We start from the raw sequence: 20583 nt of genomic DNA, 5'->3' as shown, positions 1-20583 counted from the left end.
AAGATTCCCTTATACTGAACAGAGCATTGGTCTATCTAGCGCCCTACTGACTATACATACTCTTAGGGGCTCTTCAGGATTTCAGGCAGGAGTCTGTTCCAGCCCTACTTGGAGGTGTCAGAGACTGAACCTGTTGCTTTTTGTGTGTAAAGTTGATCCTCTGCCACTGAAATACAGTCCTGTTTTCAGGCTACTCTGCATGTTGTTGAACATGGGAAGTAGTGAAGAACACTCAAATAAGCTCATATTATTAACTTAACTGGAAATACGACTCACAGCTCAGTGTTGATAAGACCCAAACAGATGTCAAAGAAAGTAAGAGAGAGAGAGAGAGAGAGAGAGAGAGAGAGAGAGAGAGAAAGAAAGAAAGAAGGAAAGAAAGAAAAAGAAAGAAAGAAACCTGTTTGTTGTACAAGAGTTCTCTCCTCATCTCCCTCTCCCTCTAAGAAAGCAAGTTTGAAGAATATTAGAGTAGCTGGAGACTGTTAGATCATGGCTGACTGGTTTGGAGATCGGTCAAGCATGCTGTCTCTTGTTGACGTGAGCTGCAGACATTTTCCCCTTAAGAGTTTTTTGTGCTTTCCACATGCAATTCATAGGGTAGTTTTGCTTTCCCCTGTAGGGTACTTTCTGCCTAGTTCTGTTCACACTTAAAATTCATTGCAGCAAGCAAATGACAGCAGCAGTATCTAGAAACTACTTTGCACATGGAATCATTAATGTATATTAGATCAAATATAAGACTGATGAGTATTTGTTTATTGTTTATTGTTTAATTCTTGGTCACTTTTTGTTTAGTTAGATGCCACTGCCCTCTACTAACTGCCCTCATTAACTATATCCTATACCACAGTGGGAAAATGGGTGATCCCGATTCTCTGTGGCCTTCAAGCTGAAAAAAATATCACTCTGCATGTTTTAAACCCCTCCCTCCCCCCCTCCACTCAAAGCATAGCTTATTAGGTGTAATATAATGCCCTAAAACCTTATTTCAGGCAATATTTAACAAAATTGCATTATTTCAAGCGGATGTCAAAATTAAGAGGCAGCAGAGGGTCTTGAAAATGGTTACGTATTATCCATTTTAGTGATAGTTTACAAGACCTGTGAAACAAGACACCCCTGACCATCATTCAAGGCACCCCAAAGTGCCACGGCACACTGGTTGAAAACCACTATTTTAGGACATTGCTTAAAGTACACAAGTGCATTTTCCTTCCATAACAGATGGGCTTGATGCTTTCAAAAAGAAAACCAGACGATAGTTGCAGTCATATGCACACCTTTTTAAACATGAAGCAAAAATGAGGAATGGAAAATAAAGCATAAAATGTTATGGATGATGCCAAACTCATGAGCAGAGGCAGCTGAATTTAGGTCAAATGTTGTCATTTCAAGTATCGCTCTGAAAACACTGGTTGCAATATATTAAACCACATGCATAAACTGTAGCAATCACTGCCACATTGTTTTCTCCTCCCTCCCAGAAAGAACTCTGATGTGTTTTATAGTGATAGCAGGGACAAGAGTGGTCTGTGAGTAGGTGCATGGAGGGAAGCTCTTATGGGGAACCCTAGTGGAGCACCAAAAACCTAAGGCAGCAGGTATTTTGTGACTAGTTGTTAAGAGAAAATTGCACAGTGTTCAATTGGATTCATTTTATTGCTCACTTTGGCCCCCGTGGCATCATCATTCCTCCTAATAGCAAATGCTGAGTGCCGAAAGGACTGAAGCTGGAACAGGGCCACTGAGAAACACAATGGTGGTAACCAGCATGCTCAGGGGGATCCCAAGGTATACAAAAGGACAGCATACTGAACAAAAGCAAAATGGGACGCTCCACCTAGCATGCTTGGTGGCCTGGAGGAACAGTGGAATGTTGAGAATTAATGGAAAATAACACTGCCAACCTAGCAGTTCGAAAGCACCCCCGGGTGCAAGTAGATAAATAGGGACCGCTTACTAGCGGGAAGGTAAACGGCGTTTCCGTGTGCTGTGCTGGCTCGCCAGATGCAGCTTGTCACGCTGGCCACGTGACCCGGAAGTGTCTGTGGACAGCGCTGGCCCCCGGCCTATAGAGTGAGATGAGTGCACAACCCTAGAGTCGGACACGACTGGCCCGTACGGGCAGGGGTACCTTTACCTTTACCTTTAACACTGAAGTACCCAGGGGTGGGGTCAGCTGGGAAGGTGTACTTTCTCCTTCCTACAATTTTATTGAATTCCTACATAAAATGTATGTCTAGATCCCTCAGACTATTGTGCAAATTGCTGCTTGGCTCTTATTCAGATGTTGCACTTCTCTGAATGTTGTGACACAGTCCCCAGCTATTGAAACATATGCAAATATGCATTCATTTATTTGATAGATTTGTAGCTCACCCTTCCTCCAAAATGGAGAACAAGGTGGCTTAGAGCAATGATGATAAAATGCCGCCATCATAATACAGTTGAACCTCTACTTACCACCGCCTCTTCTTATGGTCCTTCCAAGTTGCGACTGCGAGAAACCGGTGGGTTTGCCATCGTTCACGCATGTGCAGGAGCGGCAATTGCCGTTTGCACATGCACAGAAGCTGGCAATCACCACCTGCGCCTGTGCACAACGGCGCCTCTCCCAGCGACCTGTTTCGACCTCCGGACGGACCTCCAGAACAGATTATGGTCGCAAATAGAGGTTCCACTGTAAAACAATTCTTAAAACCAACAAATCACATTTCTTCTTGTGCCATGCCTAGAAAGCATGTGGTTTTTCCCTTGCTGTTTAGCAATAGAGCAGAACAAATGGCAATCTGGGGGGAAACCTGAATTGCCATTTGTTCTGATAGAGCACTAGAGAGCAGTTTTCCCCAGGCAAGGTAAAAGGTAAAGGACCCCTGGGCGGTTAGGTCCAGTCAAAGGTGACTATGGCGTGCGGCATTCATCTCGCTTCAGGCTGAGTGAATGAGCGTTTGTCCACAGACAGCTTTTCTGGGTCATGTGGCCAGCATGACTAAACTGCTTCTGGCACAGTGGGACACTGCGAAGAGTGCTAGAGCGCATGGAAATGCCGTTTACATTTCTGCTGCAGCAGTACCTATTTATCTCCCCACACTGATATGCTTTCAAACTGCTACGCTGGCAGAAGCTGGGACAGAGCAACGGGAGCTCACCCTGTTATTTAAACATGCATTTTGAAAAGATTAAACAAGGCTCATGGAGGAAATGAAAGAGAATGGTGTTTGGGATAAAAATGTTTGAAAGTGGCCATCTCTTCTTCCCGCCTAGACATTCCTTATCTTTGTTGTCAGTTCCTCTGCCCTGGTTGTTAGTAATTTGAAGTTTTCACATTTAAACAATGGGATGCAATATAAATGAAATAGTGCAGGCATTTTATCTCCTTGCGGAGGACACTCCTCCATTTGAAGAGCAGGCCCAGTTTAAAGACAACGTGTTGCATCCAATGTAGTGCTAGTCCCTTAATAATATGCTCGTTCTGCTGGTGAAATGTTTTGCGCTGGTGGAATGCTCTTGTACAAGAGAGTGCTTAAGCAGGTTGCTGGTAACTTTCAACTAGTGCGATTGTTGTGTTGGCAAAATTATGCAACATTAGAGCTCCAATGCAACATGAGAGCTCACCTGTCTGCTAGCACAAGCGCACCAATGGGCAGAGTGTGAGTGTATAAGAGTTTATGCATGCAGAGAAAAGGACAAGAAAGGGTTAATTCAGGTGTGCTTGCCCTGCACCCGCAGCTGCTTAAGTGTGAGTCAGCAAATCCATGAGAGTGAGTCAGAGAGTGACTCGGCACAACATAAAGTATAAATACCCTTGTTTTTGTAGCAAGCCTTGGCCACCACATCCTGGCTAAAACCTAATCTGTATTGGAATGCTGCAAGGAGGAGATGTTGCTGGGAAGACCTGTTATTACTTTTGCTGTAAGCTGTCTGTTGGGCATTAACAACAGACTGAGGTGAGATTGCTTTATGCTACAACTGTATGTAACTGCTAAACTGAGAAAATGCATTATACTTTGGACTACCTTTCAGTAAAGGAAGTGACTTTTCCCAAACTTTTCCAACGTTTCTCTTTACAACCACATTCTGGGTTTTCCATTTGCACAATCTGCTGGTGTGTTAATTGGGCACTCTGCACATGCCCCAACACAGAGAACATGGAATGCAGCCCAAAGTCCAGCAAAAGAGAGCGTCGAAACCTTGAAATTGCCCATCAGCAGTGAACACCTGGACAGCAATCGGAAAAGGTGCACAGGTCACTAAGTGGCTTTCCCTCAAGAATAGTCTTCCCCACTAGGGCGAGTTGTTTGGTTGGCATCCATCTGCCTCAGGAGACAATGGAGGAGTGCGCCTTTGGGAGTGAAGTCAAACTGTTGGAAGGTTACAGCATCTACTGTGGCTGTAGAGACCAATATGGGAGAGACTTGTTTTGTTGCAGCTGAGGCTGATGAAGGTGTCTGGTAGTGTGATGTATTGCATTTTTATTTGAGCCAGTGTGGTGTAGTAGTTAGTGGGTTATACTAGGACCTGGGAGACCAAGGTCCAAATCTCTACTCAACCATTAAACTTAACAGTTGGTCCTTTGGTTGAGAGGTGGTGACTGACCCAACCTCAAAGGGTTGTTGTGGGGATAAAATGAGGAGTGGGAGAACCAGGGAGGACCACCCGAAGATCCTTGGAGGAAAGGTAGAGTGTGAATGTAATAGATAAATAAACAATTACATATTATTTCTATATTTTAATCTATACATAAAGGTAAAGGTAAAGGTACCCCTGCCCGTACGGGCCAGTCTTGCCAGACTCTAGGGTTGTGCGCTCATCTCACTCTATAGGCCGGGAGCCAGCGCTGTCCGCAGACACTTCCGGGTCACGTGGCCAGCGTGACAAAGCTGCATCTGGCGAGCCAGAGCCGCACACGGAACGCCGTTTACCTTCCCGCTAGTAAGCGGTCCCTATTTATCTACTTGCACCCGGGGGTGCTTTCGAACTGCTAGGTTGGCAGGCGCTGGGACCGAACAACGGGAGCGCCCCCCGCCGCGGGGATTCGAACCGCCGACCTTTCGATCGGCAAGCCCTAGGCGCTGAGGCTTTTACCCACAGCGCCACCCGCGTCCCCTCATTTTAATCTATACATATGCTAATTTAATTTTTTATTTAAAGGGGGGGGGGAATCTGTGCCATAATGATTCAGTGAAAATTGCACACTGCAATAATCCTGATCAATATATCAAGATTACTCATGCCGCCCTCCCTTTTCAACATTATAAATCTCATGCTGTTCTGATGTAAAGCAAATAAGTCTGCAACAAAGTACACAGGCTCAAATATTCAGGAGGAATTCCCTTCTTTAGTTCCAGAATCAGAGCAGAGCTGGTGAAGAAAGGGGAAGAGTGAGATTAAGAGACCGCTAAATGCATTTTAATAAATTCATCTTATAAATACAGGGGTTGGGGAGGTGAAAGAGGTCACTGTTAATTTAGAATGCTGAATATGCAAACTTGTGAGCAATCAAGAGAGAATGTCCTCCTCCCCCCCCCCCCACACACACATTTGGAGGAGGAACAGCAGAAAGGTCAGTAGAAAGTCCTTGGAACCTATTCGTTAAAGCAGCCTTTGCTAGTGCTAAGGAGCATAGGAGATACACAGATCTCCTAATTGGGGAGGGGGCTGGGGCATAACTTTGGGAGGGTATGAGGGCACCATTTTCCTGCACCCTTCATGTTAACTACTTGAAGCATGTCTAGACATTTGGAAAAGTATCTGCTTTTACATCAGTAGTGAGGAACCTATGACCTTCCAGATATTGTTGGACTCTCATGCAGGAATGGCCAATGGTTGTGGTTGATGGGATCCATCAACATCTGAAGGGCCACGGGTTCTCTATCCCTCAAGGGGCAATTAGTATAAAGAATCAAATGGCCTCCGTAGTCAAGTGAAAACCACTTATTCATATGCTGTTAGCATGAGTCACTAGAGTTGTCATGCTCCAGTCCATGATCCTGTCCTAGAAATGTCTTTTCTAAGGGGGAAATGGATGTGGTAACAGTTTGTGGAGCACCTATGTGCATAGAGTAGCTCATGCATAAATGTGCCCTTGCAAATGCTGTGCTCAATGATCCATGTGGTAAGGGGGCAGTGCCAGCAGCACACAACATCAGGTGCAAGGGCACTGGCACAGTCCTGCCGCTTTCCTTCTCTATCTCCCCGACCACCTGAGAGTTGTCAGGAGACCCTACAATTATCAGAGTGGTTTACGAATCAATTCCTCTTCCCAGGCAGTTCTGGGAACTGTAGCCCTGGGATGGGACTAGTGGGCCTCCTAACATCCTTAACAAACTACAGTTCCCAGGGGGTCTTTGGGGAAAGCCATGACTCTTTAAAGTGGTATGGTGCTGTTTTACTTTTTTTTTTTTTAATAAAAATTTTATTGATTTTTAAACACAAAATAAACACAAACAATAAAACAATACACAAACAAACAAACATTAAACATGTATAATTTTCATAACCTTCTTTTCATAAACCTTGCTTCCCGGACTTCCCATACCTCCCCTTTTCTACATCCTTATTTTTACATTTCTTCAGCAACTCCCTCAGTTAACCAATTAATCAGTTCATTTTCTTTTAGATTCTTCTCTAGCTTATCAAGTACAGCTACAATTCTCTATTTCCCAATCCCTTGACATTTTAACACTCATCAATTTTACAACAGTTTTTAAGGTACGTTTTAAATTTCTTCCAATCTTCTTCCACCGCCTCTTTCCCTTGGTCACGGATTCTGCCAGTCATCTCCGCCAGTCCCATATAGTCGATCACCTTCGTCTGCCATTCTTCCAGCGTGGGTAGTTCTTGTGTCTTCCAATACTTTGCTAAAAGAATCCTTGCTGCTGTAGTAGCATACATAAAAAACGTCCTATCCTTCCTTGACACCGATTGGCCAACCATGCCCAGTATGGTGCTGTTTTACATGTGTAGTGCAAATGGAGTCACAGTAGGACAAATTATGAGTACCACATCTGTGGAATCTTCTTCCTTTGGAGAGGGCTAACACTGCTGCTGTTATCATTCTGGTGCCTAGTTAAGACTCACTCTTTTGCCCACGTATTTTAAGCTTGATTATGGTTTGATCTGTTCTGCAGTCTTTAATTGCCTTTTTTTGTTTGTTTCCTTGTGTTTGTTTCATGTTTTGGTGGGTTATTTTTCTTTCATGTTCTGTACCTGCTGTGGTATCTGCATAGATGCAGAGCAGGATTTTTTAATGATGATAAAGGTAAAGGTAAAGGTACCCCTGCCCGTACAGGCCAGTCTTGCCAGACTCTAGGGTTGTGCGCTCATCTCACTCTATAGGCCGGGAGCCAGCGTTGTCCGCAGACACTTCCGGGTCACGTGGCCAGCGTGACAAGCTGCATCTGGTGTGGAGCCAGCGCAGCACACGGAACGCCGTTTACCTTCCCGCTGGTAAGCGGTCCCTATTTATCTACTTGCACCCCGGGGGTGCTTTCGAACTGCTAGGTTGGCAGGTGCTGGGACCGAGCAGCGGGAGCGCACCCCGCCGCGGAGATTCGAACTGCCGACCTTTCGATCAGCAAGCCCTAGGTGCTGAGGCTTTTACCCACAGCGCCACCCGCGCCCCTTTAATGATGATACATTGGGATAAAGTCATGGGAAGACTGGAATGTAGACACCTTCTTTGTCACACACAAAATGAGCTACCCATGGAGAAGAAACTTTTTGTCTTTCTTTTTAATGCCAAGTTGCTTGGCAATTTTTCCCTGTCATTCATTTGATTGTGTGGGATAATGAAACATAAATACCTGGTATACTTTCGCTTCAAAGATAACAAAGCTGTAAATATTTCCCTGACCCCCTCCCAATTTTTCTTCCATGATCTTGCTTATACTTTCTTGTTTTCTCTGCATTCTGTAAGTACATGCCCACAAGAATAAGTAATTTGTTCGATAGGAGAGAGATGGGGGGAGGGCGGAGAGAGAGACAATTGTTGTGAAATTTCCTTTGCCTGAAATTCTAGGCAGGCTTGCATTAATTTTCTGCTTGCTTGATCTCTGATATACAAAGTGTCCAGAGGACATGTCTGTAAGCGGAAAAGTTTGTCCTTGATTTTCTAATATTGGTTCTGTTGGCATGGCATTAAAAATAAATAAATCCTAGGAAATTAGAAAGTAGAAACTGTTGAAAAGATTGACAATAGTCATTTAAAGGGATCTGTTTCTAGAAAACAGTAGTGTGGAATCTCTGGCTTGAGAGCATAATTAGGCCCACCAGAATTTCCCATTTGAACATGTATGATGTCAGGTGTGGGGCAGGTGTGGACACAACTTGCTGTCAAAAGTGGGCTTTGGGGGCACCACCAATCAGCTGATTTTCAGTTCCTGTTTAGCCCTGTGAATTTGAAAGTGACACTGATCAAGGCACAGGACTTTGGAGGCATGAGTGATTTGCAGATCAGTGGCACAGTGCCTTTGCAAGAACCAGTCATCACAATGACACTTGCAAAGGCATGGGGATTTGCAAGTGCCAACCATCAGGTGGTTGTCAGCATTTGCACAGCGCTGTGCCTTTGCCCACATGAGCAAAGGAAAGATAGTCACCTGACATCCTTGTGGCATCAGAATATTGACAATGGTTGGCCAAAGGGGCTGCATCAAGGCTGTGGTTTGATAGTTTCCCACCCTTGCTATAAAAAAATACTGTGTATTTTGTGTTAAGATCTTAGAGCCCTTTCTGAAAGTTGCTTAGTGTTCACAACATTACATGGTACTCATCAAATACTCATTCCATTTGAAATGCATAGCTGAAATGATTTCTGCATTTGAGAGCCACCTGGGCTCTTTTGAGACGATGTTTCCATGCTGGCAAGATATGAGCACATGAGAGGAGAGCAGCAGGCATCATCCTTCACATGTTTCGTCTGTGTGGAGGGTACATGTGTACAATTCTCTTATTGCCAATCACATCTGCGATCCATTGCACCTGATAATGTCATGGCCATGCACCCACCATCTTCCATGTTCAACATCTGTGAAAGGTGTACACACATGCACACATAGTGTACACACATGCACACATAGAAATTCTCTACACCACCCTTGATTAATCAAGATCCTCTTCTGTGGGGAGGAATTCTGTCCCAGTACATGCATAGGGATCCTTCTCATGTGTGCCAAAGCATGTCCCCAACACATGTGGCATTGCTAGCCCACAGAGCCCTCCAACCACCTCTTGCAGTGTTCTGAATGTGGAGGTCACTGGAACCCTTTTTGTGACTGGGAATCCTGGAAGATTCCTATGTGTGTATACTCCATGTGCATAGATATAATGCAGGCATGCAAATGAACACACATGTGTCCCCTTGTACATATACAGTTGTGCCACCTGTAAAGGGCTTAGATTCTTTATTGGTGTGGTAAATCTGGGCCTCAATTATTAAACTTAGACAATTTGTACAATCAAATGGCTCTTCCACTGAGCTATGGACCAGTGTGAGCCAGTGTGGTGTAGTGGTTAAGAGCGGTAGACTTGTAATGTGGTGGACCAGGTTCACGTCTCTGCTCCTCCACATGCAGCTGCTGGGTGACCTTGGGCTAATCACACTTCTCTGAAGTCTCTCAGCCTCACTCACCTCACAGAGTGTTTGTTGTGGGGGAGGAAGGGAAGGGAGAATGTTAGCCACTTTGAGACTCCTTAAAGGGAGTGAAAGAAGGGATATCAAATCCAAACTCTATGGACCTCTCTGAAAAGAGTCATGTGCTGCTGTAAATAGTATGTTTAGTGCTTGAGCTACACCCACACCAGGTGTTGCTCCTGGAATCTCAGATTGCAGCCTTTTATTAGTGTTGGTCAATGTACCAGATTTGGTCAGGACCATTAATCTGCAAATCACCAAAGCATGAATGTAATGGGGTACAATTACTACATGGGGCTGCTCTTGAAGTTCAAAAACTTCATTTAGTGCTGGATGCTGCCATTCACCAGTCGACAAGATCATGACAGCACTCTCATACATCACATATCTTAGAATTACTGTGTTGGCTGTCAGTTTCCAGGACAAATCCAAATAATCGGTTCTGGTCCTTAAAGTCCTATCCGAACATGGACTCTGATGAACTAAGGAAACATCTTTTCCCCATGTGAATCCTCCCCTTTCCCAAATAAGACTTGTGAGTTTATTCTGAAAGCTTCATCATATATGGAAACTAAACTGACCTCTGTAAGAAGCAGAGACTTTTTTGCTGCAGCCCCAAAGCTATTGGAAATCCCAACCCCCAAGAATCTTCCTCCTTGGTTCCCCAACACAAGGTGTAGTATTCCTTCTCTCTCTCTCTCTCTCTCTCATATGCCTTTGAGAGCTGAGTTATTAAGATATTTCTAATGATTATCCCCCCATATCTGCTTTATTTTAAATAAGCAATATGAAATTTAGAGGGGGGAGGGCTCTGATGTTCTCTGTCACACTGTCTTGGCTGTAATCACTAGGTCAGACACCCCACTTTATTATTTTAGGCATGTGACTTCTCTGCCTTTTGAATCATGCTACTAGTTTTGTATAAATCCCCCAGCAACTCTCCATGAGTCATTTCCCCTACCATTTAAAACTGTGGGTTTGCCATCTCAGTGTGGGCACACAATGCTTACAAGTGCCAATGAGAGTGATATTGCACCTCAGGAAAAGGTTCTCCCCTTGTGGAATGGATTAATGTCATTCTCATTTGCACCACCAGACACATTGGTTTTTCCACAGATAGGTGCTAGCTGGGCAATTATACTCCTGTAATTCTGTCTGAACAGTGTCCCACAGAGGCATTCAGGACAAGAAGAACACCCTTCTGTGTTCGCCATCATTATGTGCTTTACTGGGCTGACTGTTCCTATTCAACAGAGAAGACATGCCATGGAGAAAATTGTCACATGAAAGGAAGGGGTGGATAGGATACATTTCCCCCATTCTTGACTCAGTATAAAGAATATTGTGAATGATGCTTCAGTATGCATTTTTCACAGGGGCTCTCGCTCCTTCATATCTGCCCTATCTCCAAAGAGTGAGCGGGAGTGTATTTTTTTCAAGTTTGGGGCACAGGGCATTCAGTCTACATCTATGTCAACATATTATATTATTATATATTATATTAGTAATAAAAACATTATTTTTATTAACTTAGTTTGTTATTTCAAGACATTTCTATGCCACCTTTCTGAACAACAAAAATCCACTGCCACTATAGTATAATAAAATAACCCCATCCTTGAAACTCCCAAAGAACAGTGAAATAACAAATTGTACTTACTTCATTATACTTACTTAACATACTTCATTAAATCATCAGTAAAAATCCCTACAGCTGTATTGCCTATCTAAAAGCCACCCGAAATGGACAGGTTTTCACAGCTTTCTGAAAATATTGGAGTTTGGTGAACTGCCAGCTGCCAACAGGAAAGAAGTTCCAGATGTGTGGAGCCACCACAGAAAAACAATCCTCTTTTATCCAGCCTAGTGCTATTTTTCTAGAAAAAGAGGTGCCGGAACTCGCCATGAGCGCCTCTCTTGTTCTGTTATAACGGCAATGGCACATACCTGAGAGGTGCCGGAACTGAATTCTGATGAGGAAAAAGCCCTGATCCAGCTCATTTGCCGAAGTCTGCAACACGATGTGCATGGTCCCACTTCTCTTAGCGTCACAACAATCCAACAAAAATTAGGTTTGGCTGAGAGATAGTGACTAGTACATTTGCTTGTTTTTATCATCATCATCACATCATCATCTGTGGTCAGTTGGGAAGTTGAAGCTGGGTTTTTCTATTTCTGGGTCTAACTTAGGGATAGCTGAGGAGCTTGACCATTGCAAAAAGACCTGATTTTTACCTCCTGGGCTAATGTGAAGAAGAAAACTAAGGCTGCAATCCAATCCCACTATGTGCCAGACTGAGTCGCTTCAACATCACTCCCTCAGTGTGGAATTCCCTGTTTTCCCCACTGAATGTGTAGACAGGCAGAAGTTCTGGAAAAGAACAACACCTTGCCTTTGAAACAACAAGGTATTTGAATAAGTTGCGGAAATCCTAGGTAGTTATTTGCCATGAGTTATGACCAACACAATCAGTGGAGGGGCGTTATATCTTGGCAGCACAGGCTTGTGACTTTAAGAAATCATTTTAATCTTTTGCTCTCCATGTACAGGACTCCTGCAGAACTTTTTTTTAAAAAGCATTTAAAACCCTATAAGGGAGTCATTCATTTCTGAGTAGCCCTCTTGCGTGCCATAAATTTTGAGCAGATCTAATGAAAAGCCAATATTTAATACAAGACAAAGACTTATTTCACTCATTCCCCAATGCCTCCATTTGTCACTGTGGCAGCAACATTATCAAATGTTCATATTAAATACTATGTGTATTTATTGTGAGTAATGGATGGATCAGGTTGCCATCTTTATGATCACTGCACAGAAAACAACAACAGCTCTACCTTCTCCGTCATTGTCATAATTCTTTCTTGACAGAAGTGGTGTGCTTTGGTTTCCAAATGCTATGTGGACATATATTTGAAAGGCCATCTCCAGCAAACAGCTGCCATTTGATGTAATGATCAGATAAAACAAACATGACAGAATCTTTTCCTGTGATGATTTATTAAGGGAGGGGGTAGCCCCATATTGCATCCCCTCAAATTGCAATAGACATTTCCTATATATAAATACAGCGCAAATACAGTGTATATCTGGTTCATGCTAGTTTCTTACATAATCATGTGGCACAAATAATTTAAGGAACATCTGACCATTCAGTGAAATTCCATGTGGTGAAGGTATCCCACGATTGGTTCAAAACATGAAGAACTGTCAACTCAAGGAAGGAAGTGTGGTGTGGGAGCTGAGGTGTTGGGCATGACATAGGTGGGAAGCGGTTTCTGAATCCCCCCAGCCACCTTGCCTAGAGGGAAAGTATTAGATCCTCACCATCTCTCAAGCCCAACTGACCTCACAGGTTTATGAGGCTAAAGATGGTTGGTAAACCATGTATGCATCAATGTCGGAACAGCAGTCTAAAAAGTAACATGCTCAGGTTCCTCATTGGGTTTGAGCAAGAATTGCTTGGTCTGCTTGTTTTGAGTTTGCTCAACACACACACACACATATTACACACACACTTAAATTTTAAGAGATTTTCTGAACTCTTTTGCCCACTTTAGCTGTAATACTTAACTATGTTTATGTTAAATGGCCAGTTTTGAGTTTTCAGCTTGGTTGTCATCAATCTATATACTATAATGTGTTGTTCATATAAACTGCTTAGAGGTTTCTCTTGATTAAGTATTATAAAATTGTTAATATGAATTCTGTTTCCAGTTCTAAATAGAAGTCATTTCCAAATACGTCATATTCACATTAGCTACATTCATTGCAACTGGGCTCTCCTTTTTATAATAAAATTGACCCTCAAATCTAAAACAAATTGCTTCAAATAGAATATCCAAGCTGCCAATCAAAAATTCACAGAAGGGTCAATATTTGTTCTCTGCTCTAAAATGTGTCCTATAATATACCAAGCTCCTTCATGGAGAATATACACACATAAGGCATTATAATCTGTTGTAACAAGCTTTGATTGTCCCTCAACAGTATTCTACTGCAGTATTCTACCACTTTTACAAGGTGCTGTATTAAATATAAGAGACTGGATTTAACATAAAATCCTAAAAAAGAATTCATGAAATAGAACTAAAGGTTCCAAGATGGGTATTCCTGGGATAGGAAATTCTTTGTGATAATTAATTGAATTGAATTGAATTGAATTGAATTGAATTTATATACTGCCCTTCACCCAAGGATCACAGGGTGGTTTACAGTATAATAACACAAAGTGTATAAAACACTGTTGCATATTCTCTAACCCTAACCATTGGGCATGCTGACTGTGGTTCTTCCCTTATAATTCAGCAGCATCTGAAGGGCTACCAGTCACCAGTTCCTGCTGTAGCCTCAGTTTTACTCTGAAATAAAAGATTTATTAGCCCAGGGAGTTGCCTTGTGCTGTGTCAGACCATGGCTCCATCTGGGTTTCAGACAGCTCTTCTGGGAAATGATGGGGATTGAATTTTGGACTTTCCACATACAAAACAGATACCCTGCCAATGAGTTATGTCCCTTCCCCTATAGGAATTTTGGTTCCTAAATTCCTCCTACCAAATACCTAAGTTTTTAATCCCTCCAGCTGAGGTTTATGCAAATATCCTCAAGAAATGAATATTTCTTTCAAGTATCCAATCATTAAAGGCTGTAACATTGACATCATTCAGCAGGAAGAACTACAGAGGTGAAGACTTCACAAGTTAATGCCAGCTAATTAATCCAGCCCATTAGACCCAAACTCTCCATGAACATTTGAAGTGCTTTTCTAATGGAACAAGCTCCTCAGTTAATAAAGTAAAGCTTGCTTCAGAGGAACGGATAGAAGCACATCTGCTGATTTATTTCCCTATCTGAACCAGGTTCCCTGCATTTGACAATACATAAGGATGTAAGAAGAAATCAGACTGTTCTGCTTGATTATTTAAATGTATTTTTTTAAAGGGGGGGGGGCAAGCTGACACTGTTGTCTGTCTCTATCAGTGACATGAAAAAATATTTTCAAATTAAGTTACATTCGCTCCACCACATTAAATAAATGAGCCATATATTTAACTGGATATTATTAGATGTGATGAAAACTGTGGGCATATAATTTGTTTAGAAGAGACTAAATGCAGATAATATGAATAACAATGCTGTCTGGTGATAAATAGCACGCCACCTCGTTTTTTAAAAAACAACAACACAGATTTATTTTTGTAATATGTATACAGATACCAGATCAAGAAAAACAAGTTAAGAAAACATCAAGAACAACAGAAGGCTCCCCTTTGTGTTGCCACCCCATTCCTTGAAGCGTGCAACTCAGCTTACTCTTATGAGAAGCCTTTCAAAATGTACACGGCAAGCAGAATTGTTTCAGCAATGTCAACATTTCCACAAAGCAACGTGTGGAGGGTGAACAACTGGCACCTCCCTACAGTGGTGTTGCATTGTTTGCTGGTGCCTGGGGCACGCTTGCACCAGGCAGGGGCATGGCACAGAGGATATACAGAACTCACTGTGCCAGCTCAGCCCTCACTGCTACTGCTGCTAGTGGAGGGTTCACGGAGCCCATGCACCAGCCCAGCTCTCACCACCAGAGCCAGGTGGGGTGGCACTGTACCATCTGCCCACCTGCGCAGTGAGGAGCCCGGCCAGCCCCTTGATGGCCAAATCCCCTTGACACTGGGCGGACAGCCATTCAGCAAGGGAGCTGGGGGCGAGGTAGTGAGGCCAGGCTGGGCCAGGTTCTGGAGCCCAGAGACCCCATGGGGCAGGCAGGCAGGGGTGGGGATCACTGTATGGGGGGTGCCTGGTTTGTGCTCTCTGAAAATCATGGCCCCAGCCATGGCTGTCAACCCTTAATTTATATTATTTTATTTTATTACATTTGTATCCCATTGTGGCAATCACACAGGGTCCCCGGATGTTTCACCATCTATTGATCCCTGTGCCACCACTTTATTTCTTGCTGCCACCACCCAGGCCCTACCTGGTACAATACTGAGTCCAGACAGGGTTAAATTGGAACATAAACTTCTGTTTATTTATTGCCGTTTAACAAGCGTGAGGTTTCATAAACAGTATCGGTCAATTACAGTCATGGGGTGCATATCCAGACCTATAACTTCCGCTGCCTGCTCTCACTCACTAAACCACCTCTCAGATATTTACTTGTCTTCCTAGCTCCTAACTGTTCCTGACTCAGCTTATTTCGCTACACTAACTCAACCTCCCCACAGACTCTATCCCAATTCATTCCCACTACACCCAACTCCCCACGAACTCTACCCTTTGCCCCTCCCAGAGCTGGTTTTATAGTCCCCCTGACTCCACCCCCCTGGGTTCTGATTGGCTAACTTGTTTAACTATTTCACCTCCAGCACTCTCATATGTTAACGTCACACCAGCCTTTCCTCCAAGGAGCTCAAAATGGCATACATAATTCTCTTCCTCCCATTTTATATTCACAGCAACTTTGTGAGCTACATTAGGCTGAGTGTCACCCATTGAGCTTTGTGGGATTTTGAACCTTGGTGTCCCTGGTCCTAGTTTGAGGCCAGTGGCTATGCCCCCCTCCCACGATGCCCCTGCTTCCCTACTGCAGTGTTTCCCAACCTTGTGCCTCCAGCTGTTTTTGGACTACAATTCCCATCATCCCTTGCCACTGGTCTTGCTAGTCAGGGATGATGGGAGTTGTAGTTCAAAAACAGCTGGAGGCACAAGGTTGGGAAACACTGCCCTACTGAACTGTAGGTGGGCAAGAGCTACAAAATAAGAAAGTTAAAGAGAAGTGCAGGCGTTACGATGCAATGGTTACCTGTCCATGATTGGAAAGGGTAGGGTGAAGTGGTTAGTGTGTCAAACTAGGACCAGGGACACCGAGGTTCAAAATCCCATTAAGCTCATGGGATGACACTCAGCCTAACGTACCTCACAGAGTTGTGACTATAAAATGGGAGGGAGAAAATTATGTATGCCATTTTGAGCTCCTTGGAGGAACGGCGGGATACAAATGTAATAAAATAAATAAATATAAATTAAGGGGTTGACAGTCATGGCTGGGACCTGAGTAGCTTTATGTTGTCACCGTCCTTAAATTTCTCAAATCGTTACCTTTTAAAGGCTACTTAACCTAGTGGCTGTTAACAGATTTTGGTGCTGCCAAATGTTAGGTCAGGCATAGGCAAACTCCAGCCCTCCAGATTTTGGGACTACAATTCCCATCATCCCTGACCACTGGTCCTGTTAGCTAGGAATGATGGGAATTGTAGTCCCAAACATCTGGAGGGCTGGAGTTTGCCTTTGCCTGTGTTAGGTGCACAGGAAGCCATCTTATACTGAGTCATACCATTGGTCCATCCAGCACAGTATTGTCTGCACTGACTGGCAGAAACCCTAGGGTTTCTGAGAGGAAACTTCCTTCTTCCTATGACATCCTTGTTGTAGGTGTGTGTGTTAATGAAGGAGATAGAAAAATGGAAACCTCTTTAACCAGGGGAGACAACTTTTGGGAACTTAGGGGACAGGTTTCCAAACAGACCTAGTGTGGAGAAATATTTCCTTTTGTCTGTCAGCTTCACTGGACCCCAAGTATTATGGGAGAGGAAGGGAAACTTATCAATCTCCACTTTGGATGATACCTTCTAGCGGAAAAATTCTTCTGATAAGGTAGCAAGGCATTCTCTGAACTCTTAGAGTTCCTCTCTGTGCCGTGGCACAGAGTTTTTCTAACTTTTTGCCTTCCCAGCAGGAAATAAGTAACTCTTAAAACTTTCAAACTTCATTTTGAACTAGTTTTCTCTCTTCCTACTGAAAAGCAACCTTGATCAGAGAAGCAAAACATCCCAGGCTAGAGCTGAGGGGACAGTTTGGAAAAGTACTGAAAATATGGTTGAGAGGGTAATGGTGTTTGTGGGCCGTTTAGAGATAATGTTGTAATTCAGAAGCTTTTAACTCCTGTTTGGAGAAAAGAAACAAAGCCATGATGTGCACTGGACCCCATCTGGTTAATGTCCTGTACGTTATTACTGTAAAAAAACAAACAAACAAACCCACACAAAAACAGCCCACCAGGGCCTCCATCTCTAAACTAAACAGAACACAAAACAATGGTTTATAGTATCATAAAGAGCCTACTTTACAGCTTGAGGGTGGAGGCTTTGTATAAACTGGTGGGAATCCCATTGCCTCTGAGGGGATTTTATTTCAGTATTTATCTTGGCTGTCCTATCAATACTTCCAGAATGCATTGACTGTTGCCTCCCTGCCATTCAACCATTGTGTAAAATTATGACATTTCAAGCTGAAGAAATCCTAGTATAAGATTCTAGGAGTCTTCCTTACCTCCTAATGGAGACAGGAAAGGGTAACTAAGACTTTGAAGATAGTAAGTTATTTCATTCATATTTGTTGCCTCATAAAAGTCACTTTACGTTGCTTCAAGGTCATCTGTACATTGTCGATTTAAGATAATTGCTTGCACACTCTTTCTCATCTGACTTTTTGGGACCGCATGTGTGACAGTGTGCACTCAGCCTTCTGTTATCCCCATGGTTCTCTGGCCTCGGGTCCGTATTCAATTTGTGTGTGCGCGCACACACCAGAGGTGCACTTAAGAAAATACAGAAGCACCAACTTCTGACTTACTCCAATTTTCCACAAATTAGTCCTCTGTCTCCTAGTCTTTCATGTGTGTGGGGGGGTAAGATTTGTTCCTTTTGTTCTCGCTATTGAATAAATGCCTTAAAACATTTTATTCTACTGTATTTTATTATACATATTTGGTTTTCAGTGATTGACGAGCCTTATGGTATTTTATATATTTGCAAATCACTTAGATATTTTGTTTGTAGAAAGTGATGAATAAATGCTAATAATAATGTCACAAGCCTCCTCTGGCTTTCCATGGCACAGCTAGGGATGTCATAGAATCTCATAAGAAATTAAAACAGGAGCAGAAATTCCCACAAGTTACATGTTCATCAGGAATAGAAATCGCAAAAGGGGGCAGTATTTGCTTTTTTTTTTTTAGTCCACAAATGGTTCCTAAATAGTTACGTTATTTTCTCTATTGTTTTTGATGTTTCCTTTGCATTGAAATGTATTTAAATTGATTATATTATTAATTATGTTAGTTTCAGCCAAAGCAGATAGTGAAACAAATAATGCAGGTTTTAGTGGAGGCAGAACCGGAGCACAATAGAAACAGTGATGAATGTGTTGAACACAGGTTAAGACAGAAATTGCTGCCTCCTTGGAGCCCTAGCTCCATCCCATATTGCCTCTTCATTGCTAAAAGAAAAATACGTGTTATTCTGTAATGATGCTGACATGCCTGTTTTTTCCCCCCTCTCTCTCTAGGTCCCTCACCATATGAAAACCTTGCCCTATTACAGCTACGACCAACCGGTGATTGGATATTGCCAGGCCCACAAGCCCCTCCATGTAAATAAGGGATATGACACAATCTCCCGGGACCAGGCTGAAGCCACCAACTTGGAGTTGAGTCGAGACCACAGCTTCATTGCTACAATTGCACGTTCGGCTGCTCCAGCTATTTACATTGAGAGAATACCAAACTGATGGAATCTCTTTCCTGAGAATCAAGAGAGGGTGTGTGTGGGAGGCTTCTTTTTTCTGGGGAGGGGGGAACCTTCGGGTGAAGAGGAACGAGGAGCAAGGAGAAGAAGACAGCTCACCATTCCAGTTACAAATGTTTTGATGCAAACAACAGGAAAGGGGAACAAAATAAATAAATAAATGACACGTTGCTTGAGGACTGCCGTATAAGGAAATTCAGTCTAGTGACACTATAGTACCGACTGGAGAACTTGAGAATTTCCTTTGGCTTTAAACTGTCGAACTTCTTGGTGTACATATCAAAGAAAGATTGCTGAGTTCTTATATAAAAATGCGAGCGAGCGAGAGAATTAGATTTCACTCTAGCAACATAAAGGGATGGATTAAAAGTTCTGTTTGTATATTTGATTTTTCTACACTGCACGGTTCCTTCAGAGGAGAACCAGAGGTACCAATTAGGGGTGGGACGGGGGAGAACATAGAATGGAATATGAGATATTGTTTATTGTTTATTACTCTTAGAAGTAACAGAAGGTTTCTTTATTTTTCCATTTGGGGGTGGGAGGGAGGGGAATAAACCAAACTGAGTCCCGTTTTCCTTTTCTTTTTCCCCCCTTGAGGGGAGTGGAAGGTCAGTGTTATAATTTCAGATTCCAAACATGGTTATGTTGAACCAAATGGACATTGGCAATTCCTGGAAAAAGAACCAAGAGGCAAAAACAGACAAACCTCGGGGTGCATGTACATTTAAAACACATGCTGTACATTATAGGGAAAGGGTGACTTTTAATTTTTTCCTATCTTCATTGTGCTTCATTGTTGACACTACAATTATGTTTAGGGCTCTATAAAAAAAGAAAGAAAGAGGGAGCAGTTATTGATGACATGAGAGCTCACACTTGAACAGGACAGCTGTGCTGAATGCAGGGGGGGGAAGGGGACTTTGGGTATGGAAATATTCACTATATACCTGGAAATTGAGGTGGGCGGGCTGAAAATTTGATGGCTGATGTGATTTAAGAAACAAACAAATGGGAGGATGTGTAACACTGTTTGATTTATTTTTAATTAATTATTCTGATCAGTTAGCTTTTGTGTAGTTTTTATCAATAAAACGACAAAAAAAGTGGTGGGAGAAATAAACATAATATTTTGTGGTTGGGAAGCCACAGCTAAATGGATGATTCAGTGTTTTCTTTAGCTGTTTTATATTGTGACTTCTACAGTCTCGTGAGATGATACAAAGATTTAGCCAGATGAAAAAAAATGTGTTGATGTTTCAGGATCCATGGAAAGAATCTGGCCAAGGGTGGTGGCAGCTATTGTTATTGTTACCATTGCAGTTGTTTTCAGTGGTAGTAAGTTAAACACATGCTTAATG

The 20583-nt window shown here is 42.8% G+C and overlaps 1 protein-coding gene across 4 annotated transcripts in view; it reads left to right on the top strand.

Moving 5' to 3' along the window:
* The window catches only part of LRRTM4 (leucine rich repeat transmembrane neuronal 4), a 411353-nt gene extending 391594 nt beyond the window's left edge, over positions 1–19759 (top strand). For 2 of the 4 annotated variants that reach the window (XM_028707927.2, XM_028707926.2), the window contains one exon: positions 18984–19759. In XM_028707927.2, the coding sequence (XP_028563760.1) occupies positions 18984–19205 (222 nt within the window). In that variant the 3' untranslated portion in view covers positions 19206–19759. The remainder of the gene's footprint in view (positions 1–18983) is intronic. The other 2 variants (XR_013390836.1, XM_028707929.2) reach the window with 2 other exon arrangements.
* The last annotated feature ends 824 nt before the right edge of the window (positions 19760–20583 follow it).

The sequence above is a fragment of the Podarcis muralis genome, chromosome 15 (genome assembly GCF_964188315.1).
Source record: "Podarcis muralis chromosome 15, rPodMur119.hap1.1, whole genome shotgun sequence".
Taxonomy (NCBI): Eukaryota; Metazoa; Chordata; class Lepidosauria; order Squamata; family Lacertidae; genus Podarcis; species Podarcis muralis.
The sequence above is the reverse complement of the archived record's forward strand: the minus strand, read 5'-3'. Positions and strand labels throughout refer to the sequence as shown.